A 24,832-nucleotide genomic window follows, 5' to 3' on the forward strand; every position below is an offset into this window, starting at 1 on the left:
TCGAGGGGGCGGGGCCTGCGCGGGCCGAGTGGGCCATGGCGGCGGAGGCGGCGGAGCGGCACCTGGGGCTGCTGCGGGACGAGCGGGAGGCAGAGCTGGCCCAGAGCAGGTGCGGCACACACGGCACCGGCACCGGCCGCCGGGGACACGGCACAGACCGCCGGGGGATTACGGGGCGGTCGCAGCCGGGGACACGTGCGGCTGCGGGGGCACGGGAGCGCTGTCACCCCTGGGGAACACTGAGGGACCTTCAGCTGGGACCCACTATCACCCCTGGGGAACACTGAGGGACCCCTTGTTACCCCTGGGGAACACTGAGGGACCCCTTGTTACCCCTGGGGAACCCTGAGGGACCCTCAGCCGGGACCTGCTGTCACCCCTGGGGAACACGGAGGGACCCTCAGCTGGGACCTGCCTGTCACCTATGGAAACCCCAAGAGATCCTCCCCTGGGACCCCCTGTCACCTCTAGGAAACCCTCCTGTCACCGGTGGGAATGCTGCTGGAGTCCCACCGCTCTAACCAGCCCAGCCCTATAGGAACGCCAGCCCACAGGGCTCTGATCCATGGGGAATCCTGCTGGGCTCGCCCCCACAGGACCAAGTCACCCTCTTAGATGGCCTTGCTGGGGTTACAGACACTTACCCAGCCAGGAGGACGGAGGTGCCAGGCTAAGGTCATTCTGCTCTGTCCCCTGGAGCTGTGACCCTCATCCTCACCCCGTGGTGTTTCCACCTGTGTGTGGTTCCCAGGGCATGGCAGGAGAGCGTCTCCCTGAAGGAATTGCAGCGGAGAGGTGTCTGCTTGCTCAAGCTCCAGGTCAGCAGCCAGAGAACCGGCCTCTACGGGCGTCTCCTGGTGACATTCCAGCCCAGGAAGCAGGACTCGGACACCGAGCTGCCCTCCAACAGCTTTGGGCCTGGTCAGTGACACTCCTGTCTTTCCAAAGAAAGAGATCATACAGCCTAGAAGGGTTTGGGTTGGAAAGGACCTTAAACCCCTTCCCGTCCCACCCTCTGCCATGGGCAGGGACGCCTTCCCCTAGCCCAGGCTGCTCCAAGCCCCGTCCAGCCTGGCCTTGGACACTTCCAGGGATGGGGCAGCTGCAGCTTCCCGGACAGTGACACATTTGCCCCACCTCACTCTCCCTTCCAACCTCTGCAGGGGACATCGTGGGGCTCTATGAGTCGGCTGGGCAGGGGGACCCGCTGTGCACGGGCGTGCTGACACGTGTCACCCCCAAGGCAGTGACAGTGGCCCTGGAGGAGGCCCGGGATGGGGAGCTGGCCCTGGACCATGAGCGCTCTTTCCGCCTGCTCAAGCTGGCCAACGATGTCACCTACAACAGGCTCAAAAGGTGAGGGCTCACCCCGGCTCACTCTGCCCAGCAGGATGGGGGAGTGCCAAGTTCAGTTTGGAAAAGCCTTCCCAGTCCCTTCCCAGCTTGGATTTGTCATTCTAGAGCCTCACAACAGCCTCAGTTTACCCACCTGCTGGCTGGTCCTGCTCTTCCCTTTCCCTCTCCAGGCTGTGTTTTGGTCCTATTGCATCACCTCTGGAACGCTCTGGGTTCTGTGTAGGGCCTTTTCCATCCTGGCAGGAGGAGTGAACAGCTCCTTGCTGGATGAACATCCCAAAAAAGCACATTTGGCTGTACCAAACAGGGACAATGGGAAGTGGAAGCCTGACCAGCACAGGGATGTGTGTGCAAGGGTTGAGAGATGCAGGAATTGTGTAGGATTAGTCTTGTGGGGTAGCATTGTTCAGCTGTGGAATAGAGTGGTCCTTACTCACAGCTTGTCTCTGGGCACTTGGGAGTCTCCAAAGAATTCCTGCTGTGTCTGTAACCTGGATTTCCCCTTCTTTGGCAGAGCTCTAACTGCACTCAAGCAGTACCGTGGCGGCCCAGCCTCTGACCTGATCGACGTCCTCTTCTTTGCCTCTGCTCCCAGGGCGTTCCCTGAAACAAGTAAGGATCCTTTTTTTATCAGGCTTGGTGGGCATCCTTGGGAATTGCCCACGAGAGCACAAATAGCTCTGATCCCTGTTTTTATCCACACATGCTCCAGAAAAGACCCCAATGTTCAATGTGAGTCATCAGTGGGGCTGCCACTGGTAGCACTGTGTTCATACTGGTCTGTACTGGGCACACTTTCCTCATGGAAAGGACCTTGATAAAAACTTGGATATAAGTAGTATCCACTCTGTTGCGCTTCTTAGGAAGAAACAAAGATTAAATTACACAGCTCCACCTTTTGGGGAGAGCAAAGCCTCTGATCAGCAGCTGAGTCAGATATCACCACCTGCTAATGGATATTATCCCTTGGCAGAAGGGAAGAGTGCCAAAATCCGGGAGTGAGGGCTGAGGGTGGGCTGTGTCTACGCCATGTACGGAGCTCAGGGCTGCTCTCCCCCCTCATGCCATCCATCCCTGCCAGGGTTCTGCCCCTTTTCCTCCCCTCCACAGCTCCCTGCACTGTTTGTCTTCCTTGGAGTCCTGGATTTGGCTGCCCACTATGGTTTGCCTCTCTCCCATCTCCTCCAGCCAGGTTTGACTTCTGATAGGATGTGCCAGGGACAAAAAATGGGTGCTAATGAGTCCTATCCCCATTTCTCTAAGCATTGATCCCAGTCTGAGTCAAACCTTTTAGCCCTTTGGCTGCCCGGGGACCTTGATGCACTCAAAGTTTTAATATTAAATAAAAGAATTAAATTTTTATCAATCAACTTTCCTCAACAGTGCTTTTACCCCTGAGGGAGCAGAAGTGCCTCTAATGAAGGAAAGCTCCTTTTCACCACATCACTCAGCTGTGCCAGGCTGGGTAGAGATGAATTTTCCATCTGCTCAGCACTGGGAATATTGATGGGTAGATGGAGGCACGTTAGACAGACAGAGGAGGTGCAATGTGAACTCCAAGGCCTTGCAGTTACCTCCTCCCTTCAGAGCTGCTTTCTCCCCACCTGGAGAGATGTTGTACCAGCCAGGAATTAAGGGATAATAACTTGGAATAAGCCTGCCCTGAGCTGAAGGGCTCTGCCAGGCAAACTTCACAGCACTCAGGCAGCTTTTCCATGTCACAGCCTCTTCTTCCATGACCAAGCACCCATTAGCCTGGTTTCTTTGGGGATGTGTCTCATCCCATCCATTACCTGGTTTCAGACAAGCCCATCAGCAGCAGGCTGAGTCAATAAGCCCTGGACAGCTCCTGAAATTGGCTGTCTAGACACACATCTGTGTCAACACTGCTCAGGGATGCCAGATGAGCTCACTTCCCTCAGAAACCAGGGAGCCACAGCTGGGAGACAGGGCAAAACCCACTCCAGCAGGTGCAATGTGCAGCAGCAGAAGCCTGAATCCGATTTTTTTTTTTCTGGGGGACAAGATGAGAATCCTAATTTTTCAATCAGGAAATCTTGTAGGTGGGTTCTGACACCGCTGTGCATTTCAGTAATTAATTATCAGCAGCAGCCTAACACAGCACATCAAAGCCCAAGGCCTTTCAAAACACTTAAATATGCAGCAATAAATACCCTTGGCATAAGACAAAAACATGGGACAGGCTGTGGGAAGAATAACCTAAGGAATAGCCAAAAGGAAAGGAAGGGATTTCCAGTGGGTAGCTGGGACCTGCACCAAAGATTGGGACTGGCACAAAGCACTTCCACACCTCACCTTGCTGCCTCCAGGAAGGCTCCAAGGGGGAGACCCATTTTTCCAGAAAGGGCAGACTCTGAACTGAGCAGGAATTTTGCCCTTATCAGACTCCCTGGGAAGCAGAATCCAGGTGCTCACCCATCAAAAACGGCCTCCTTGTCTCCCTTCCACTTTGATCTGCAGCCGTGGCCCTGCTGGAGCTTCCACACCTGAAATCACCTCCAAACAATCCTCCCCTGCTCCCAGCATCCATGTGGGATCCCTGCACCCCTACATTTAGGTAATGGGGGGGAGTGGAGAGGCTTTTCTTGCCAGCAGAGGCCAGCATTGCTCTGCTTGCTGCGCTCCTCCTGGCCATCCAAGAGGGACATGTCCCTTTTCCCTTTGGAAAGCAGGTTCTGCTGTACCTGTGCAGGTTGGTGATAGCTGCCAGCTCTCTCCTGTGCTGGAGAAAGGAATGCTCATTTTTGTTCCTGGCTCCAGAAGGCCTGGCTTGTGTCCAACTCTGCCCATGGCTGTCAAAACATTTGAAAAGGGAAAGAAGCAATCCTGGTGAAAAGGCAGGAATGCCCCCAGAAAAAGCCAACCTGGCAGCAGAACACTGGGGAAGCACCAGGGATTTCCAGCAAGAATTTCATGGCTTTTTGACACAAGTCACTTGCAAAAAAGAACCTGAAATGCTCCTCATCCCTCTGCCCTGTGACACCTCTTGTCATCACAGGGGCCATGGAGAGGCCTCTGAGATTTTTGGGGAAGACAAACAGTCCAGACAACTCAGCTGCCAGATATTTCCTCTGGAGAACAGGGGAAGTTCTGATCCAGGCTGAAGTACCCAGCTGGATTTTGTCCAGCAGTGTTGGCTGCAGTGAGGAGGAGCTGCTGGGGATGGGGGTCTGAATTGCTCTTGGTCAGAAATACACCCTGGAAAGGGCTTCCAGCTCTGGAAAACCTGGGCTCTTCCTCCCAGGAAGGGCTGTTTCCATCCATTTTTGGTGCAAAGACCCCTTTCCTGAGCCTGGATATCACCCCCCAACCCACTGCCTCAGCAGAGCTGCTGGAACTGTGCAGAAAAGCATCTCAGTCCCTGGGAATGTTGGGGCACCAGCCTGGATGGCCAAGGAAATTTGGTTTTCAGCACTAATAAATGAAGTTGTGCATCAGGGCACAATTACCTGGCCACCAGCAAGATACATTCCAGGGATTTCTTCAGGTGAGGATACCTGGAGCCCAGCTGCTGCAGGGAGAAGAGTTTGGAGGAGCCACAGCATCCCCTAAGAGGCTCTTCCCTCCTGCCCACCAATGTGGCCAGCCCAGGAGAGGCACCCTGCCAGCCTTCCCACACAGCAGCTCTTGGCAGCCCGTGGTTGGGAGGGATGAGGGTGGGCACAGGCCTGGAGAAGCTCCTTGGCTCATCCTTGAGAAAGGAAGCATCAATGACTCCCACATCCCAGCTGTTCCTCACTGTGGGAAAAGCCTCTCAGGTTTGAAGCTATTCCTGCTTTTCCCCCAGCCCATGGGATGCTTCCTGGTCCTGTCTTAGTCATTAACACACTCACCCAAAATTTACGTATGAACCAAGAGGCAGGGTGACGGCAAAAAGCACCTTCAGCCCCATTTCTCTCCTCATCATCACCTTCTCAATGAGTATCTTTTGTTTTACCTCATTTGGTGGTGCTGCTTGAAGAGCCACAGGTTCACCTGCCTAAAACCAGAAGAAACTGCCATGTTTTTAATCCAGCCCTTAATGCAAAGGGAGGGATGAAGCACATGATGCCCAGCAGGGAAGGATGCCCAGAGATGTGTCTTATATAAGCTTTTGTGGGAACGTTATTTTCGGGAAACCTCGGTGTAATGAGTCATCATCCCTGCTGTAATTAACTCCCATAATGAACAGGGAGATTAGCATTAGGATTGGGGGGGGGGGGGGGGGCGGATGAGAATAAATTTGGGCTTAAATGAGATCAATCTGGGAGGTTAAAAAGCAGCTTTTGAGAATTCAGTCTCTGCAGTGAAACCAATTCTCTTCTAATGCGATTTGCATATTCTTTTCTCTTTTTTCCTCCCTTATTAAAGCAGAAATGAGTTTTAATTTTATCATTTAAATTGCTCTTTGTACCTTTTCCTGCCTTCATTCCCAGTCTTGGCTGGCCACCACAGGGCTGCTCTGTTGTGCTCACAGACTCTGTAGGTTTTTCTGCTTTTTCACTGGTGCTGGATTAGGTTTGTTCACTGGCAGGGATTTGTTTGCCAAATCTGCTACTTCCTCCCCAATTTTCATTGAAGATTTCACTAAAGGTGTTGGTTCTCCTGCAAAACAAACCCAGAGCTCCCTCCAGAGCCAGGAAAACCTACCTGTTTGATGCTGGAGCAGCTTAATGCCTCTTAAATTCTGGGAATTCCAGCACTGACTGGTTGAAGGCCAAGTGTCAGGGCTGGGGAGGGGATGGGGAAGCATGGATGCAGGATGGGGAGGGAGCCTGTTTAAAAAGCTTATTTTTACCTTCTGGGGTCTTCCAGCCTCCTCAGTGCTTTCCTCCCAAGGTTCTCCTCATTACCAAGTGGATTTGGGCCTGCTGCAGAGAATACCATGTATTTCTAGATTTGTGCTTCTCAGCCTCTTCCAGCTGGGGCTGAGGTCCCAGTGACTCTCCTGCTGTCTCCCCAGAGCCTCTGGAGTTCTTCAATGGCTCCCTGGATGAGTCTCAGAGGGAAGCTGTGTCCTTCTCCCTGGCTCAGAGGGAGCTGGCCATCATCCACGGGCCTCCAGGCACAGGGAAAACCACGACCCTGGTGGAGATCATCCTGCAGGCTGTGCAGCAGGGCCTGAAGGTGAGGCTCACTGCCAGGGCTCTGCTGACAGGGACCACCTCAGGTGGCCACCAGTGACCATCTCTGGTTGTGTGAAGGCCTCAGAGCAGCCTTCTTGTCAAGGGAAGATTTACAGGGATTCTTCGTCAGGAACTGGGGTGGTATCACAAGGGGAAATGGCTTCAAATGGGAAGAGGGGAAATTTAGGTTGGATATTGGGAAGAAATCCTTCCCTGTGAGGGTGGTGGGGCCCTGGTACAGGTTGCCCAGAGAAGCTGTGGCTGCCCCTGGATCCCTGGAAGTGTCCAAGGCCAGGCTGATGGGGCTTGGAGCAACCTGGGATAGTGGCAGGTGTCCCTGCCCATGGCCAGGGGGCTACTGGATGGGCTTTAAGGTCCCACCCAAACCATTCCAGGTTTCTGTGATTATTTTGCACACTGCTGGGCTTTGTGGCAGCTGGAGCAGCCCCTGTTGGATCTGTGCTAATCCAGAGCCTGGCTTGGCTTGCAGGGACCAGGGACTTCCCCACGAGCTCCAAGGAGGTGCTGATGAGCTCAGGTTTGGGGTTCATTGGGGCCCCTACAGAAGTGCTGCAAAGCAAGGAGGGAATTACCTGTGGTGATGCCAGTGCTGTGTTCCCAACAGAAGCTCGCTGGTCTCCCTCTCTCTGCTCGGCCACCCCCTGCTCCAGCCCGTGGGTGCCCTCAGAGGTGCCAAGGCCGTGCTTGTCCCCGCAGGTGCTGTGCTGTGCCCCGTCCAACGTGGCCGTGGATAACCTGGTGGAGCGGCTGGCGGGCTGCAGGGCGCGGCTGCTGCGGCTGGGCCACCCCGCCCGCCTGCTCCAGCCCATCCAGCAGCACTCCCTGGACGCCGTGCTGGCCCGAGGGGACAACGCCCACATCGTGGCTGACATCAGGAGGGACATCGACCACGCCTGGGTGCGTGCCCCTGCGGGGGGAGTGTGTGTGCAGCCCGGAGTGATCCCGTGAGAAGGGCAGATGCCAGGGGGAAGTTCTTCCCTGGGAGGGTGGGGGGGCTCTGGAGTGGATGGTTCAGAGAAGCTGTGGCTGCCCCTGGATCCCTGGAAGTGTCCAAGGCTTGGAGCAGCCTGGGCTAGTGGAAGAAAGGTGTTCCTGCCCTTATGAGATGATCCATAAGGTCTCTTCTAACCCATTTTGGGATATTTTTTGGGGGTACTTTTCTAAACCATTTTGGGCTTCTCTGATCTTCATGTGCTGGAGGACAGAACTCCTCCTGCCCAAATCCTTCATGGAAGTGTGAAAATTCCAGTCCCTGCTGCTGCCCCTCACATCACCCAACTGCCCTGATCCATGCCCTCTTCTTTACCAGGGAAACATTCCCATCATTAATTCACTTCCTAACAAGCTGTCTGCCTGTCCTGATACTCCCTCCCACTCTCAGCCACCTCAAGTAGAAAGCAGAGCACATTTTAAAATGCATCCTTAATTTCTTCTTTCTCACCCTAATTTTCCTAACATTCCCTTACAACATAGCTCTGGTACTTGGGGTGAGGATTTGATGCTAACTAGGTTATTTTCCTTCCCTTTTCTAGTGGCAGCACTGTCCAAAAGCTTTTTTTTTTTTTTTTTTTTTCTTCTTAATTTATTTTCCATCTTTCTGACTGGTGATTAATTTTCACTTTCATCTCCTTGGGAGGAGTATGTCACAGAAGCTGCCCTTGGCTGCAGAGAGCTCATCTCCAAGGTCCTGACCCATCTTTTCTTCCTCCTGCCTCTGTTTCTCCACTGCCACATTCCCTACTTTTCCCTGGAACAATTTCTCCCTTTGCAGCTCCATGTTTTGACTCTTCTCTCTCCTTCCCTTCTCCCCAGCCCACAGAAGCAGCAGTAAGAGAAATAAAAACCTGTGCCCTCCTGAGGCATTTCCTACGCCTCTGTGCTTCCTTCCCTCACCTGGCTTTGAGATTCCCAGGACCTCAGCTTCTGGATACTCCTTACTCCAGCAGGGTTTCAGCCCCACAGTACCTGAGAATGAAATGCAGCACAGATCCAGGGCCAGTCCAGCTCCAGGGATGCTGAGCAGGATCAGGGAGCAGTCCAGGAGGATGAGGCAGGGAACCCAGGGAAGAAAGCAGGCTCACTCCATGAGCTGGCCTTACATAGACTCCCAGACCAATGAGGACATGAGAGAGCTCACATGAGGCAGGTGGGGATGATTAGACTTGATATTCCTAATCCCTAACTAGGAATGGGTGACATCCACACTGACCTCATCCTCAGGGCCTGTGATCCCACACCTGGAATTCCTGAGCCCATTTTGATGACACCTGTCAGATACATGGAGGTTTCACAGTTTTAAATACCCATGGATTCAGCCAAAGCAGGGGGCTGAGGTGATCCATGTTAGAAAATCAATCCATCCATCCATCCATCCATCCATCCATCCATCCATCCATCCATCCATCCATCCATCCATCCATCCATGGCATGACTATAGGAACCAGCCTGTCTTGCTCTTTTTGCTACCTATAAGAGCTTCTGCCTGCAGCCTTTGCATCCTTTCCAGCCTTACCTCCAGGGAAATGATCCCAGTTTCCATCTGGGATTGCTCAGTGAGCCATAGCTGAGCTGTGCTCCCATGGCTGCTGCTCTGGCAGTGCTGGTGTCCAGTGCTGGTGGGTTAGGGTGGTAGATACATTTAATACCTGCTAAAAAAAGCCCTGGGCCTGTCTGGATTCTTTCCAGCAGCTCAGAGAGGCCAGTTTGAGGTGGCAGAGCTGCTGCTGGGGCTTGGGGAGCCCTCCTGCTTCCAGAAGGGCTCTGCTTCCTCAGAATAAGCTAGGAAATCCCAGTCCCCAAGACCCCTCTTCCTAAACATTCCTCCCTCCCAGATGCTTTGGCAGATCAGAGACACGGCCAGAACTGAGTGGCAGCAGTTGGCTCTATCCAAATTTTTCTGTTTTCTAGGCAAAAACCAAAAAGGCCCAAGACAAAGGAGAGCGAAGCCATTTTCTGGGTGAGATCAAGACCCTGAGGAAGGAGCTGAAGGAGAGAGAAGAGGCTGCCATGACTGCAGCCCTCAGCCAGGCCAGCATTGTCCTTGCCACCAACACAGGTGTGACATCCTCCTGCTGGTGTTTTCCCTCCCTTTGCCAGCTAAACCAGGTGCTCTGCAAGGCAGCTGTCCTGGGATGGCTGGCACACTTACTCCCAGCTCCTGTGAGCTCAGCAAAGCCCCCCAGTCCCAGTGGGATTCTCCCAGCTCCCACTGTGGCGCAGGAGGTTGTTGAGCACAGAAGATGGATCTGGAAGGGCCCCTGTTAGCTCTGAGTAGGAGCAGGGAGTGCAGTGAGTAAACAAGTGCTGCTGGAGGTGTGCAATCTGCTCCCCATGGCATAAATCACATGGGATTGCTTCCCTGCTTGGACCCTTGCCAGGGCTGATGAAACCCAACACGTGTTTCCAGAGCCTGCTCCCAGGCTGCCTGTGGCTGCTTCTGCACTCACCCAAATGCTGTCACACAGGATTTTAGGGAGCAGGTCCAGGTGTCCATCAGGCAGCTGCAGCTGGGAAGGTTTGGCACGTGTGGAAGGGCTTTACTGGCTCAGATTTTTCATACTCACTTAAAATCTTCAGATCTGGTTGCTCAAGGGTCATTTGTTGAAAGGAAACATCAATAGTTTTAGGTCATAAAACAGCAAGTTACTGGAGTGAAGGTTAGTGGACAGATAAATCTTTCCATGTCTTAGTCCCTGGGAGTTGGCCTCTCATTTCTTTATACTTCCCTGAAAGAGAGGGGGAGATTTCCTTCTCCCAGTAAAACTGGTCGTTTTGTTGATCAGCTGTGATTCTCCCTGGAACTGGAGCTTCCCAGCCAGCTGGAGAAGTGGCAAAAATCGAGTTATGACTGTACAACTCACCAGAGCAGATTCATACAGGCTGGAAACCAGTTTTGGAAGGAGAACAGTGTCTGTGGTGGCAAACTGGAATGCCTGAAGTGATGCAGAGCTGCAGAGGCAGCAGGATTTACAGTGGCAAAGCCAAATCCCCACTCTCAGAGCTGCAATAGCACAGGAGCTTTGGAAAAAACATTTCTGTAAATAAAAATCTGGGAGACTGGCTTCCTCACCCTGCCCTCCTCCTTTTGCATCCTTCTTCTTTGTGAACTGCAGGCAGATTTGAATGCCCCTGGAATTCAGATTTCTGATCAATGTATGGATCAGTATCAGTAGGTCATGGTTAGAGCAGGATGTCTGTAAGGAGACAAATGTTACAAATGGACTTTTGATGTTAAAAATTAGCCCTTGATGTGGCTGTGTGGTTCCAGTCTCCTTTCCCTCTTCCCAGTGCCACGAGGAGGAGCAGAGTCAGCCCATCTCCTCCTCTCAGGGTGTCCCTCAGTTACCAGACTGGTGAACCCCTAGTCCCTCACCCCCTGAGTGCTGGGCATGAGGAGTTTTGTTGGCACTGGGGGGCAGCAGGAAGGTGGGTGTTCCTTGCTCTGCTCCAGATGAAGCACTGGAGCATATTGTTGTCTTTGGCATCTGGGCTTCACTGCTGTTCCCAAAGATACTTGGAAGCGTCTGGGCCCAGATGCCAGGGGAAAAAAGGACAAAGAGGAGCTGGCAAAACCAATCCTGACTTACACATATCAGTGGATACGTGTTTGGCAGGGCTGAATTCCTACATCTCTGCAAAGAAACATTATTTCACTTGCCTCAGTCACTATTACAGCTTGTGAGGTTTGTTTCCAGAGCAGGTTTCTCACTCTTCCTTGCTCCCCTGCTCACTTGGGAACCTTCTCCTTCCACCAGGTGCTTCCTCAGACGGCCCCCTGAAGCTGCTGCCTGAAACCCACTTTGACCTGGTGGTGATTGATGAGTGTGCCCAGGCTCTGGAAGCCAGCTGCTGGATCCCTCTGCTGAAGGCTCCCAAGTGCATCCTGGCTGGGGATCACAAGCAGCTGCCCCCCACCATCATCTCCCACAGGTAAAAATCCTGGATCCTCCCGTTCTTTGTGCAGCCTCTGAATCCTGGTGATTGGAGACATTTCACAGTGGAGAGCTGTGCTGCCTGCAGGCTCTGTGGAATGCATTTGGGCTCATCCTCAGGCTAATCCTAGTATTTCCTTTAATTCTGCTTCTGTGGTTTCCACATTTATTTATTTAATGTATTAATATGTGAATTGGCCCAGTGAGATGCTGCATTATCACACACCTCAGGGATTATAAAACCTTCCAGTCCCTACAATGTGGATAATAAGAGCAGTTAGTTTGTGGAAAAGATCTGTGGATAGTGCAAATTGCCTGTGCTTCCAGGGGGATGCTGCAAAGAGTACTGAGGAATCTTTGAGTTATTTAAAACATAAATGTGCTCATGTTTATCTGGTTTAGGCAGCTCCAGATCTGGAATTACTGAACCACTGAAGCAGAGAAATAGGCCTGACTTCATAAACAGCCTGTCCTGCTTGCAGAAAGTAATGAACAAGACACATATCCGCCACCTCACTTGGATTTTGAACACAGGAAATGAAAAATCCAAGGCAGGCAGCAGCTCCCAGCACATGGCCAAGAGATAGTGAGAACAACGTTCAGGGGCTGCAGCATCCTCTCATTTTACCTATCTCAGATGCCTGAATGCTTGCTGTTCTGCAGATCTTGGCAGGTGATAAACACATGCTCAACTGCCCGGAAGTGTCCAGGCTGGTGAGCTCCAAAAGCCTCTCCAGAGCCCTCCACTCTTGTGTCCTGCTGTTTATTCCCTGGGAATTTGCAGGCTGGCTCTCCATGCCTGGATTTTCCAAGCAAGGCACTTTTTGGAGTAGTATCTTGTTGGCAGCAAGAAGAAATTGGCCATTTGGTCCTTCTAATTTCAGAGTTGTTATTATTTTCTGTGAGTGGTGCATAAAGTTCCTCTTTTCCCCCAGAAAAACTTCATGATAGCTCCATAATACTCCATAGTACCCATCCAGCTGGATCCACCTCAGCAGCCTCAGCCTGGCTTCTCCCCAGACTGTCAGATTAAGGGCAAAACACAGTAAAAATCCCAGCTCTGTTATCTGGAACGGGGCTGACACTCAGCTGGTGTCACTTTTGGCTCCCTCTTTTGAGACAAAAGCAGTTTTTCTTCACTCCAGAAACATTGTAGCAGCTGCTTTGTTTCTGCTCTGTCACGGTGGCTGCTGCCAGGAGCCTTGGCTGGAGCTGCAGGCTAAAAGCTCCTCCTGGATCTCCTCCTGCTGCTGCTTGAGCAGTTGTGCCTTTCTCTCCATCAGCTTTGACTTGGTGGCCTTGGCAGTGCAGGGGGAACATCAGACTCCATGATCTTAAAGACCTTTTCCAGCCTGAACAACTGTGATGGAAATAAACGGGATGCTGGAGAGCCCCGTTCTGGGCTTTCCACGTTCCCTGCAGGCCCAGGAAGCATCACAGAGGCAGATCCCTTCCACCTCCTTCCGTGGGTATTTCCAGAGCTCCCACAAAGGCCCCAAATCACCTGCCAGCTCCTCTGTGGTTCAGGGGAAGCAAGGAGCTATTTCCAGGGATGATTCATGCAGAGGACTCCAACCCTTCCGCCCACCTTCCCCTTCTCCATTGATGACAGTGGGCCTGGAGTGGGTGGGCTCCTATTTTTGGGGCCACAGGGAAGGGTCTGAAGTTATCTGGGATGAATCCAGGCTGGCAGGAGGCTCAGCTGTTACTACAGCAGGGGAAGCCAGCCCTGCTCAGGCAGGAAGCCTCTGTCCAGCAGGAATGCTGTGGGACTCTCTCCACCTTCCTGTTACCTGCTTTTTCCTCCATGGAATCAGCATTTACCTGTTCCTGCCAGCAGTGACCCCCTGAGGCCTGGGGAATGTTTGACAGAGGGTCTGAAGGCTCCTCTTCCCTGCTTTCTGACACACCTGGAGGTGTCCCAGGATCCAGAGGCCATCCCCACACACACCTTCCAGTCCATGCTGGCAAATTCCAGCCCCCTCCAATTCCCTCTCGGCAGCTCCAGCCCAGGCTCATAGGCAGCAGCTTCCATCTTGGAGATCCTCCTCCTGCAATTTGTCCTTGTCCCTGTGGGCATCTCCATGCCTGGGCACTCCCTGCAGTCTGTCAGGAACATTTGTTTGCCTTGTTGGAGCCCTCATTCCATCCTTTTCCCAATGAATTTGTCTCCACATCAGGGCTCTGATGTATTAATTTGGTTTTACTCCCCTCAGATACTGGCAGGTGCTTATCAAACCTCTTGTTCTGTACAAACACAGGGATATTTTGCCATCTTGTTTGTCCATGGTCAGTCTGGATGCCTGCACCATCCCAAATCCATGTGCTGATTCCCATGGCAGGTCTGAATGGGCTTCCTTTCACTTCATCACTGAAGTGCCAGGCATTGGGTTTCTCTGGTAGCTTCCACAGCTGGATTGTCCTGGGACACATACATGAATTTTTACTTGCCTGAAAGAAAGGGGGAGATTTCCTTCTCCCAGTAAAACTGGTGTATAACTTCTCTCTGGAGTTCCTGAGGTAGAAAAACACAGTGACCTCCTTCTCCAGACTTTTCCAGCCAAATCCAATGTGTACTGCAGGGATCAGTCACACCAGCATCTCCTGTCTCAGGGATGAATAAGAAAAAATAAGTCATGGCTGAAGACACAGCTCCAGCCTTCCACAGGAAACAATTCCTGGTTTTCTCCTAGTACTGATCATTCTGGACACGTACAGAGCAGGCTGGCCAAGCACAGCATTTCCTGCAGGCAAAACAAGATGAAACCATGTTAGCAACAAATCCTGCTTGCTGTGGGCTGGGTTTGGGAATTCTGCCTTTCCCAGCTGTACTTTAGGTACTTTAAAGTAGATATTCCCAAGCATCCCATGCGTGGTTCTGTCTGTCCAACTTATCCCAATTTTATTTCTCTAAAGCAATCAACAGGCAAAAAACATCTGCTCAGGGCACTCAGGATTTCCTTGGCAGAGAAATCAACCACCGTAGGAATTAATTGAGTGGTGAAATAACAGAAAATTATTAACAGGTGAAACATTCCTGAGCAGATTAATTCCTCATTATTAATTCAACATATAACCTCCTGTGGATCCCTGTGGTGGGAATGCTGCTGGAAGGGTAGGGAACAGCATTATTCCTGAGGTTTGCTCTGAGGTTTAGTGGTTGTTTCAGGCATGGTTTGCACCTGAGTGCCAACAGCTCTCCCTGCTTAATTTCCTTCCTGTCCAGGAGGATCCAGGCTCCATGGGCAGAACAGAGCTGGGAGAATCAAGTTAATTCCTGATGTCTGGAATGCATCCCCCAACCCTACATCTTGCTGTGTCCCCTCATCCCACCTACCCCATCCCCCCTCTGGCAAACTGCTGCCTCCCACCTCCTGCTGCCCTGTCCATCCAGAGGTTATTCCCCTTTTTTTGCCTGCGTGCTGCATCCTCTGATTCAGCGAGGAGGAGAGCTAATGAGGCCCAGCTTCTTGGAAAGATTTGTCCTCAATTGTCCCTTCTGCAGGTTTAATGGCTTGGCGGTCTCCTGTCACGTTTCCCAAGTGCCTGTGGTGAGCGTGGCAGGGCTGGCTGGTGCCACAGCAGTGCGCTCGCTGTGGGGCCGTGTAGCGCTGGGATTCCCCCGGCAGGGATTGGATGCGTGCTGTGCCCCAGAGCCTGATGGAAAGCGTTTTCCTGAGCTGTTCCCTGCCGTCATTCCATCATCTTCATGCTGCTTCCTTGTGTCTGGCAGCCACCAGCACGCTCAGTGTCAGCCTCAGTATGAAAAATCTCTGTACGCTCACAGAATCCAACGGCAACGACTTCCATCCTTCTTCCTCAGATGGTGCCTCCCAACAAAACCTCTGTGAGGCCAGGAGGAAGCAAACAGGCTCCAGAAAGGCTGAATTCTGTAGGAATTTGATTCATTTGTGCTACATACATGAGCAAGGGGCGCTGCTGGATGTGATGGGGATTTAGTGAGTGAAGAAGCAAGGAGTGCAGTGCATCTGTGCCTTAGTCCAGGGTGAGTGGCCAGGGAAGGATGCAAATGCTGGAGCAGCAGGGATCTTGATGAAAGCAGCAGGGCTTGGCTGTGTGAGCACCAGGCATTCCAAAATTTGGGGTGGAGCTCTGATCCTATTGCAGTGGGTGATGCTGATGCTTTGGCTGAGCTTGCAGTAACACCAGTGTAGCCTTACACTGGTGACACTGATGGATCACGGAATCATGGAATCACTGAGGTTGAGAATGACCTCCAGGACCACCAAGCCCACCCTGTGATCGATCCTCACCTTGTCAACCAGACCAGAGCACTGAATTCCACATCCAGTTGTTCCTTGAACACCTCCCGGGGTGGTGGTGACTCCAGAGGCCAGGGGCAGGATCCGTGTCCAAGCTTCTCTGATCTCTGAGTCTGTCCCTGAGGGTCAGACAGACCTGGTGGAACAGGGTTGACAGTGTCACCCCAGGGGAGCCACACGAAGGTGCTGAGCAGGGCTGGAGCGCGGCTGCTCCCACAGCATTCCCACTGACACCCTCTGCACCGCGTGTGTCGGGAGCGGCTGGCTGACCCCCGTCCCGCCCTGGGCCGTCCCTGGGGGATGGACACTCCCACTCTGAGGTGCTTCTCCGTGCAGGGCCGCGGCCGAGGGGCTGTCCCTGAGCCTGATGGAGCGGCTGGCGGGGCACTACGGGGAGCGGGCGGTGCGGATGCTGACCGTGCAGTACCGCATGCACCGGCTCATCATGGAATGGGCGTCCTCGGAGCTCTACGGCGGCCGGCTCAGCGCACACCCCTCCGTGGCACAGCACCTGCTCAGGTGGGTTCCTGTTCTCCGCTGCTGCAGGAGCTGAAATGTCCTTTTCATCCCCGTTTGTTCCTTCCCTGCGGAGTTTTCTGCTCCTCCTGAGGTTGGGGCAGTGTTTTTGTTTCAGACATTGTTTCATCGAGGAGACACTACCGGGGGGGTTTGTCCTTTTTGCTCTGTAACCAGAAGTGATGCAGACTTGTCTTCTGTGTCCTCCTTTGCTATGATAATCCTGGAATCCCAGAATGGTTTGGGTTGGAAGGTTGGAAGCCCACTCAGTCCCATGCCAGAGGCAGGGACACCTTCCACTAGACCAGACTGCTCCATGTCCCATCCAGCCTGGCTCCTCCAGGGATGGGGCAGCCGCAGCTTGTGTGGATATTGCTGTAAGAGCAGCATTGGTAACTGGCCCTTTCACACATACCTCGTGCAGGGACCTGCCAGGTGTCTGTGACACAGAAGAGACCAGCATTCCCCTGTTGCTCATAGACACCGCTGGCTGTGGCCTGTTTGAGCTGGAAGTGGAGGATGAACAGTCCAAGGGGAATCCAGGTACCAGAATGGATGGACTGAGGTGCTCAGCCCACCACAGGCTTGGCCACATCCCAGAGATGTCTCCATGGGGTCCCAGAGAGCCTTGCTTAGCTGAGAGATCTTCCCTCCATAAATCCTCAACCTCCAGGGACTCTGAGCTGTGTTGGAGCTCTAGGGACAGTGTCCAGCTTGTGGGTGGCCTCTCTGGCTGCCGTGTCCCCTTGCAAGGACATTTCTCTGTGCTGAGGGCTGGGACAGGGTGGGGAACCCCTGTGGAGGTGCTTTACACCAAGGAAGGGCAAATAGCAGCAGGCAGAGCACAGACCTGTTTTGGGAAGGCCATGGATAAAGCTCAGAATTACCTCCCAGTCTTCTGCTCATTCCATGAAATCCTGTCTGGTTCTTCTGCATGGATTTTCCTAGGACACCCGAGTTCTGTTGCTTTTCAGCTGAAAAAGTGGATTTCATTACAGAGCTTGAGTGCAAAGTCAGGCTGGAAAACACAAGGGCAGTTTTTACCAGTTTAAATATCTTTTACCTTCTCTTTGACCCCCACCATCATTTGAGTGCCTCATTTTTCCATGCACCATTCCCAGAGCCCTGCTGAACACAACAGGCTCTTGTTCCCTCATGGAGAGCCAAAAAGCCTGGTCTGAGAGAACTCAGGGATTTGGAGCAGAGGATTAGAGGCACATCTCCCCAAATTTGGGAGGCAGCCTTTTGGCACAGCTCACTGCAGAGTCTTGATGTTTATTGCTGTGTTTTGCTGCAAAGCAGAAGCCCAGCCAATGAACCATGAAATAATTCATACAGGATTTAATTTTTCCCCTTAGATCCCTCTGAACCAGGCACCATTTTGGATAACCATTTCATGGCAGCCTTTCCTGCTGTTTTGGGGGAGGTGGGCACATTGCTCTGGCCTCTGTCCCCTGTCACACTCTGTCCCTGTCCCAGGGGAGGTCCAGCTGGTGGGGATGCACGTCCAGGCCTTGGTGGATGCTGGTGTGAAGGCCAAGGACATCGCTGTGGTGGCCCCCTACAACCTCCAGGTGAGCTGTCCCTGTCCTGGCATCCCCCCTGTCCCTGCACACAGAGCACCACAAGACCCCAGAGAGCTGCAGAGCCAAATGTAACCAGCATTTGGGACCAGCTCCTGCACCTTTGAGCAGCTTGGGGCCATGGAGGGAAGAGCTGTTAGTGAGGTGTTCCACTCCCAGCCCTCAGGAGGTTTGGGAGGGAGGGATTCCCCCAAAACCCTGCCATTTGAATCCTTTTCACCCATGTGTTTCCTTTAAAAGCTGCCCTTGGCCTGTTTCTCAGGTGGACATGCTCAGACAGCACCTTTGCCACAGCCACCCCGAGCTGGAAATTAAATCAGTGGATGGTTTCCAGGGCAGGGAGAAGGAGGCAGTGATCCTGTCCTTTGTCAGATCCAACAAGAAAGGTAAGACTAAGACCTGCCTGCTGGAGCATTGCTCCCCTGGGAATGGGAAGGAAGTCATGTAGCCAAGTGCTGTGGTTTAATTGCCAAGTGCTCTAACACTTGGCTCTGGATGGATTTAGTGGCAAACCCTCCCTTTTCAGGCTTTTTTGTTTAATTAATGAATATATGTGCTGTCAGGGCTGCAGAGGAGGCTCCTGTGCTACAGCAGGCCCAGGACTGCTCAGTTTGAAGGTTCCCTGACCCCCTGAGGCCTCAGAAATGATTTAAACCAGGGCCCTAAGAATGTCACATCCCATTAGCCCTACATTTAGGGGAGCTGGGGGGGAATTTCTTGAGTGTTGAATTCCATTTTGGGTGAGTTCCCTGCAGAAAGTGAGCAGGAGCTGGCATCCCAAGCTGTGCATGGAAAATGCTGCTTTTGGGAGCAAAATCTAGAGCAGAAAATCAAGTTCTTTGCTATCAGCAGCTGCAGTGGAAGTTAATAGCTGGAAAAAAGCTGCTGCCCTGGGGGCACAAGGCTCCTGTTCAGGGAGCTGAAAGGTTTGATGGAGCTCAGTAGGATTGTTCTGTGATCACCTCTGTTCCATGCTGGGATCAATTCCCTTTCCAAACCCACAGTCCTATGCTGCTGGAGGTCAAATGCTGAGGGCTGGAAGGGGAAAAAAAGGGGGGAAATATGCATGGAAGGAGGAGGTGCCTCTTTTTCCAAGACTAGAGGAGGAAAAGCAGCCTTGTGGGGAGAATGGAGGTGGGGACAGCACTAAGAATAGTCCTGATCCAGGAGTGACTCACCCCTGTGCTGGTGGGAGCTGGTGGCCCTGGGAGGGTGAGTGTCCCACAGCCCCTTCTCCTGCACAGGAAGAGGCCAAAGCTCAGGTGTGGGGCAGGAATTGCTTTCCTGGGGGCACAGGGAGGCTTCTTCTTGACCTGTCCCTCTGCAGCCATTCCTGATCCAGCAGGAAACCTTCATTTAAGAGGAAACTTTTCCCTGTGAGGGAGCTGAGGCCCTGGCACAAGTTGCCCTGAGAAGCTGTGGCTGCCCCATCCCTGGAAATGTCCAAGGCCAGGTTGGACAGGGCTTGGAAGTCTGGGATAATGGAAGGTATCCCTGGCAGGGGGTGGAGTCTCCCTGGATGGGCCTTAAGGTCCTTCCCAACCCAAGCCATTCCAGGATTGAAAGGAGTTAGATTGGCCCCTGCAGCTGGGTTAAACCTCATCAGAGAAACTGGGAATTGTTCCCTGAGCTGCAGAGCAGGCAGAGGGGCTCCCCCTCAGCCTGTCCCTGAAAGGCAGCACAGAGGAGGCTGCTGAGGCAGAGCCAGGCTGGGCACTGCTCTGGCAGAGGCATTAATCTCTTCCTGCCTGGCCTGCTCGCTGTTCCCTGGAGCTGGGAGCTCGCAGCCACCCACGCTCCGCTCTCGCTGCCTGATCCTGCCTGAGTCATCCCGGCACTGCCGGCTCTCGTGCTGTCTGTGAGCAGAGCAAAACCTCCCAAGTGGCTGTTCCTACAGACCCCAGGGAATTTGGGAGCAGGGGGGAGCTCTGTAGGACAGGGGGGAGCTCTTTACCTGCAGTCTCTCCTCTGTCGCAAGGTGAGCCTTTTCCACGCTGCTCCATCTTGTGTTTGCTCCCAGCTCCGAGCTGAGCTTGTGTCATGGGCCAGGCAGGGAGATGTTCCCCCTTTCCATGTGCCTTCCATCCTCTTCCCTGCCCCAGGAAGCAGGGAACCTGCAGGGAGCCTGTGCAACACAGGTAGCAAGAGGAACAGCTGTGAGCAGAGCTCCATAAATGCCAAATCTCACCCTCCAGCCAATAAATCCTTGGATCCCTTGGACCAAACCCCTGCTTGGAGGGCATAGGGTCCCCCTCTACCTGTCCCCCCCTACCTGACAGGGTCCCTGTCCCCTCTGGCATCCCTTCCCTCCTGTTTTCCCAGGTGAGGTGGGCTTCCTGGCCGAGGAGCGCCGGATCAACGTGGCGGTGACGCGGGCGCGGCGCCAGGTGGCCGTGGTGTGTGACAGCCACACCGTGGGCAGCCGCCCCTTCCTGCGGCGCCTGCTGGACCACCTGGCCCAGCACGGCCTCGTGCGCTCCGCCTTCGAGTACCTGGATGACCTCGTGCCCCAAAACTACCCCGGGGAGGGCCAGGCCCAGCGCCAGCAGGGCCCCAAGGCACCGGGCCCCAAAGCGCGGCCGGCTCCGGCTCCAGCTGGGAAGATCAAGGCGGCAGCAGGCGGAACAGGGAGCCAGAAACAGGGAGCACGGAGCTCCCCGAGCCCTGCCACAGCTGGGAGGGACAGCTCAGGGTCAAAGGAGGGTGGGGACAGGTTCAGGGCCATGCTGGTGGCCTTCCTGGCGAGCAGCGAGGCACAGCTGGATTTCCCAACATCCCTGAATTCCCACGAGCGGATGCTGGTCCACGTGCTGGCAGAGGAGTACGGGCTGCAGCACCTGAGCTCCGGGGAGGGCCGGGACAGGTACATCAGTGTCCGCAAGAGACTCCCCAAGCAGCCCCCGCTGCCCTCTGAGCCCTTTCCCGAGCCCCCACTGCCCTCTGAGCCCCTTCCTGAGCCCCCGCTGCCCTCTGAGGCCCTTCCTGAGCCCCCACTACCCCCTGAGCCCCTTCCCAAGCCCCAGCATCCCCACGGGAACACCCCTGACCGTGCAGAGCCAGGGGAAAGCAGCAAGAGCTCAGGGAAAGTGGATCTGAAATCCCTGCACCTGGAGAGAGTCCAAAGGGAGAAAGCCAGGCGGGAGGAGGCGGCCAGGAAAGTGCAGGAGCCCAGGAATGGCAGAAGGAAAAAGGACAAGAGTGAAGCCAAAGGTGGGTGAAGCTTTTTGTAACCAGCACAATTAATGCTCTTTGAATGGATCTTAATCCCGGTGGGTTTGCTCCAGAGTCTGAGATTTGGGCATGGAGCATGTGGCTCTTGGAATGCTGCAGGGAGGTGGGAGCTGACTGCAGCCTCCAGGTTTGGATACCTGGAAACACATTCTGTAAGTGAGAGGAAAAACACTGGAGACCCTTTCCCAGGAGAGTCTCAGGAGTCACAGGCTCCCAAGAGTGGGGAGAGGAGCTGAGTGTGGGAGTACCTGCCCACACTGAAGGATGTAAAGGCAGAGGCTGCCCTGTGGCTGCAGGAGGGAGGGTTTGTTCCCAGGCCCCAATGCAGGTGTGTGCTCACCTTTCCCAGGAAAGCCGGCGATCGGGAGCGCGGCCGGGGAGGATTTCGACGCTCTGATCTCCGCTGCCATGGAAGCTGACAGGACCTGTGGCTTCCCCCGCTGCAAGGCCTCTGTCACCACCCTGGGCCAGCTCTGCCACCACTGCCAGCGGCTCTTCTGCCTCAGCCACCACATCCCTGAGGTAAGGAGGGGGCAGGACAGGCTCAGCCTGGGAATTTTCCCTGTGGGGGGCTCCCTGGGCAGGAAGGGTTTCCTTGCAGGGTGTTTGAGCAGAGCCCTCCCTGTGAGAGCCTGTGCTGAACTCAGGTACACAGGGCTGGCAGGTGCTGACACCTGGGCTCTGCTCACCTCTTCCTGAGGGATTTTCTGTTTTCCTCTCATTTTGTGCCCTTCTTTACCATTTTCTGGCACTTCTACTCTGTGTGGATAAAGTGAGGCAGAGAGCAGAAATGGAGAAGCACAAATTTCAGGCTGAAATGAGCCTGGACTCAATTCCCAGCTCCTTGCACATTCCCTCTGCATTCTGAGGGTGATCCCAGCCCTTTGCAGATTGTCTCTGCATCCTGGGGACAGGACAGGCACGGTGCAGTGCTGCCTGGCCAGCGATTCAGAATTCTCTGTGTCCTTGTTCCTTACCCTGTGGAGCCCCCAGGAGCTCAGCAGCCCTATAAATCCTTGGCAAGCTTTTCCTTCTGTCAAGAGCTATCTGTTTCCATGGCAAGGAATAGTTGTATTTATGGTCACTCACATCCAGGGGGACGGAGATTTATTCCCTGCAGAATGGCCTCTCCCTGCTGAATTGTGACAAGGCTCCAACAATTGCAGGGATTCAAATCCATGTCAGCCCTGGGAAGGGCTGTCACAGCTCTGAGGGAACAGGCTGGGACCTCACTCCATGGAAACATAAATGACTTTGGGATGGGCCAAGAAAAGGGATCAGAATTTAGGATCTCACCTGCAAGAGATAATTCCAGTGTTGGACTTGGCTCATTAAAGCAGCAGATTCATGGCTAAAAAAGGTCTCCCATTCCCCAAAAGTCCTTTCCCAGTTCACTGGAAAGGAGGTGGAAGGAGCCACTTGAACCATCCCAAAGGATGATTTACCTGCTGTTCAGAGCCCAAGGCCTGGATCTTTATATTTCATTCTGTGTGAGAGGAGCTATAAAAGATGATTTTATAAAACACAGAATAATAAACATTAATTATTAATTATAAACAATAAGTATAAGAATAAATCTATAAAATAAATCTATAAAATAAAGAATAAATCTATAAAAATATAGAGTAAATATAAAATGAAACCAAGTAAAATTAAAATACATAGAAATAAAATAAATAGTAAACAATGATAATAAACAGTAAGCTATGATAATAATAAACAATAGTAGTACAATGATAATTAAAGAAAAATAAGTAAAACAATATAAATATATAAAATAAATAAAAACAATAGTAAACAATGATAATAAAATAATGAACTGAAATTATAAAAATATGTAAGTACATAAAGCAATATAACAGCACAATAACATAATAATATATAACGTAATGATAATAATGGCTGTAAATGGTGGGAGATGATTTCAGGGGGATGCAAAGCAGGCCCACAAGGAATTCCAGGCTGGAGGAGGAGTGGCAGCCCCTGGCTCCCAGGAGGGTGATCCGTGCCCGTTCTCTCCGCAGGTGCACGGCTGTGGGGACAAGGCCAAGGCGCAGGCCCGGCAGCGGATCAGCCGGGAGGGGATCCTGTACCCCGGCAGCGGCTCCAAGGACAAATCCCTGGATCCCGCCAGGCGAGCCCACCTCCAGCGCCGCCTGGACCAGAAGCTCAGTGAGCTGATGAGCCAGAGGAAGGGCAAAAAGAAAGACAAGGAGAAATGAGGGACCTGAATCCTGCTTTTTTAACCTCAAAGCCACAGCTCAGCCCCCCCAGGGCAAAGCTGCTGTGCTGGGCCTGGGTGGAATAGGGGGCTCCATTTTGGGGGAAAACCTGGAACGGGGAGCTTTCTCAAGGTGCAGGGCTGAGGCAGGGGAGGGAGAGCTGCTGCATTGTCCTGGTTATGGACACGGTGATGGATGCACTCAGGGGCCAAAGCACGCTGGTAAAAAGGGCATTAAACACCCAAAGCTGTCACTGTCACATCGGTCCCTGCGGCAGCACATGATGGATGCCTGGGAACAGGAACATGGGAGGCATGGAAAACCCTGGGTAACCCTGTGCTCCAGGGAGGATGGCTGAGGAAATGGATGTGTCCCAGCCCAGCAATCCTCTGGCTCTGCTCAGAGCTGGAGGGAGCCAGCCTGTCCGCACTGCAGCCATTCCCTCCCCACCTGGGCCAGGGGCTCAGGAGTGAGCTCAGCCCTGCTCCAGGGATGGGAATAGGGATGGGTTTGGGCCTCGAACCCAAACCATGCTGGCACCACGAGGAGCTGCTCCAGCACATGCAAGCGTTTCCCTGGGAGAGCCTTCCTGTGCCACTGGGAGGTCTCTCCCTCCTCACTGCTGCCTGTCCCTTCCCAGACCTTCCTGCCCTTCCCACAGAGCTCCTTGGAGGCTGATTCCCACTGGGAAAGCCCATAGTGACAGCATAGTACAGCAGGTGAGCCTTGCAAATGGGAGGGAGACTTGTGTCCATCCTGGACCTTTTCCTAATCCTTCACACAGGGTCCATCCATCCCACCCCCAAAATAGCTCCAGCAGCATTTTTTGTCCCCAGGGTGAAGGAGAAAGTGCAGAGCTGCCTCCAAATAGGAGTATCTGGAGAGGAGCACTATAAAAATGCCTAAACCCACACATTCCCCATCCTTTTGGGGCTAAACATCACAGATTCCAGCACCTGTGGAAGTCACTCACCTCATCCCAAGTAAAGCTCAGCAGTTGGTAGGAGCTGCCAGACAGCCAAGGATTTCTGTGTCCATCTCTTCCCAAATACTTGGCTGGGATAGCTAATAAGCAAAATTTCCCCCAAACCTCGTGGGCTGTGAGTACTGGCTGTGAACATCTTCCCACAAAAACTTCCTTCAGAAAACCTTATCCTTCAAACCCCTGCATCCTTGGCTCGTGCCTCGGTGCTGTGCATCACCCGTGGAGGGGTGGCACTGGCTCCCCTGGCAGCGGGTGGGACAGGGAGAGGTGGGGAGGAGGAAGTGTGGGAGAAGGGAATCTGGACACCAGTGAGTGGAGACGGGCAGGGGGAGGAGCCAGAGCAGAGGGGGATGGTGCAACAGGGACATCACAGCCATGTCCCAAAGGGAAGGTCAGGCAGCACAGATGGGAAGGGAAAAGTGCCACCAGCTCAGGGGATAATTCACCTTGGAGTTACTTTTTAATCAGGGAAAAACAGATAAATGGCTCATTCACAGCTTTTTCCCTGCTGAAATCATCCAAGCAGCCACATCCCAGCCCCTGCTCATCCAGTGGTGCAAATTCCACGCCACAGGGTC

General features: G+C 53.3%; 1 protein-coding gene across 2 annotated transcripts; it reads left to right on the plus strand.

The window, feature by feature from the left end:
* Nucleotides 1-35: 35 nt before the first annotated feature.
* On the plus strand, nucleotides 36-23,528 carry IGHMBP2 (immunoglobulin mu DNA binding protein 2). 2 transcript variants are annotated; one of them, XM_066551670.1, is made up of 15 exons: nucleotides 36-109; nucleotides 752-921; nucleotides 1,164-1,356; nucleotides 1,871-1,968; nucleotides 6,320-6,483; nucleotides 7,200-7,400; nucleotides 9,411-9,558; nucleotides 11,258-11,432; nucleotides 16,054-16,236; nucleotides 16,658-16,776; nucleotides 17,713-17,807; nucleotides 18,079-18,202; nucleotides 20,139-21,026; nucleotides 21,397-21,569; nucleotides 23,072-23,528. In XM_066551670.1, the coding sequence occupies exons 1-15, from the start codon at nucleotides 36-38 to the stop codon at nucleotides 23,267-23,269; spliced, it is 3,003 nt and encodes a 1,000-aa protein (XP_066407767.1). In that variant the 3' UTR covers nucleotides 23,270-23,528. The 2 variants fall into 2 exon arrangements, with proteins under 2 accessions (XP_066407767.1, XP_066407768.1); XM_066551671.1 differs by lacking the exon at nucleotides 23,072-23,528 and having other exon boundaries at nucleotides 21,402-21,565.
* Nucleotides 23,529-24,832: the final 1,304 nt, after the last annotated feature.

The sequence above is a fragment of the Molothrus aeneus genome, chromosome 6 (genome assembly GCF_037042795.1).
Source record: "Molothrus aeneus isolate 106 chromosome 6, BPBGC_Maene_1.0, whole genome shotgun sequence".
NCBI lineage: Eukaryota > Metazoa > Chordata > Aves > Passeriformes > Icteridae > Molothrus > Molothrus aeneus.

Bases quoted from the DNA above. Each gene is read 5' to 3' on its own strand.
- IGHMBP2 (XM_066551670.1), top strand. From the start codon at position 36: ATGGCGGCGGAGGCGGCGGAGCGGCACCTGGGGCTGCTGCGGGACGAG. The intron at 110-751 runs GTGCGGCACACA...TGTGGTTCCCAG, and splicing joins GCAGAGCTGGCCCAGAGCAG to GGCATGGCAGGAGAGCGTCT. The intron at 16,777-17,712 runs GTACCAGAATGG...TCCCTGTCCCAG, and splicing joins ACAGTCCAAGGGGAATCCAG to GGGAGGTCCAGCTGGTGGGG.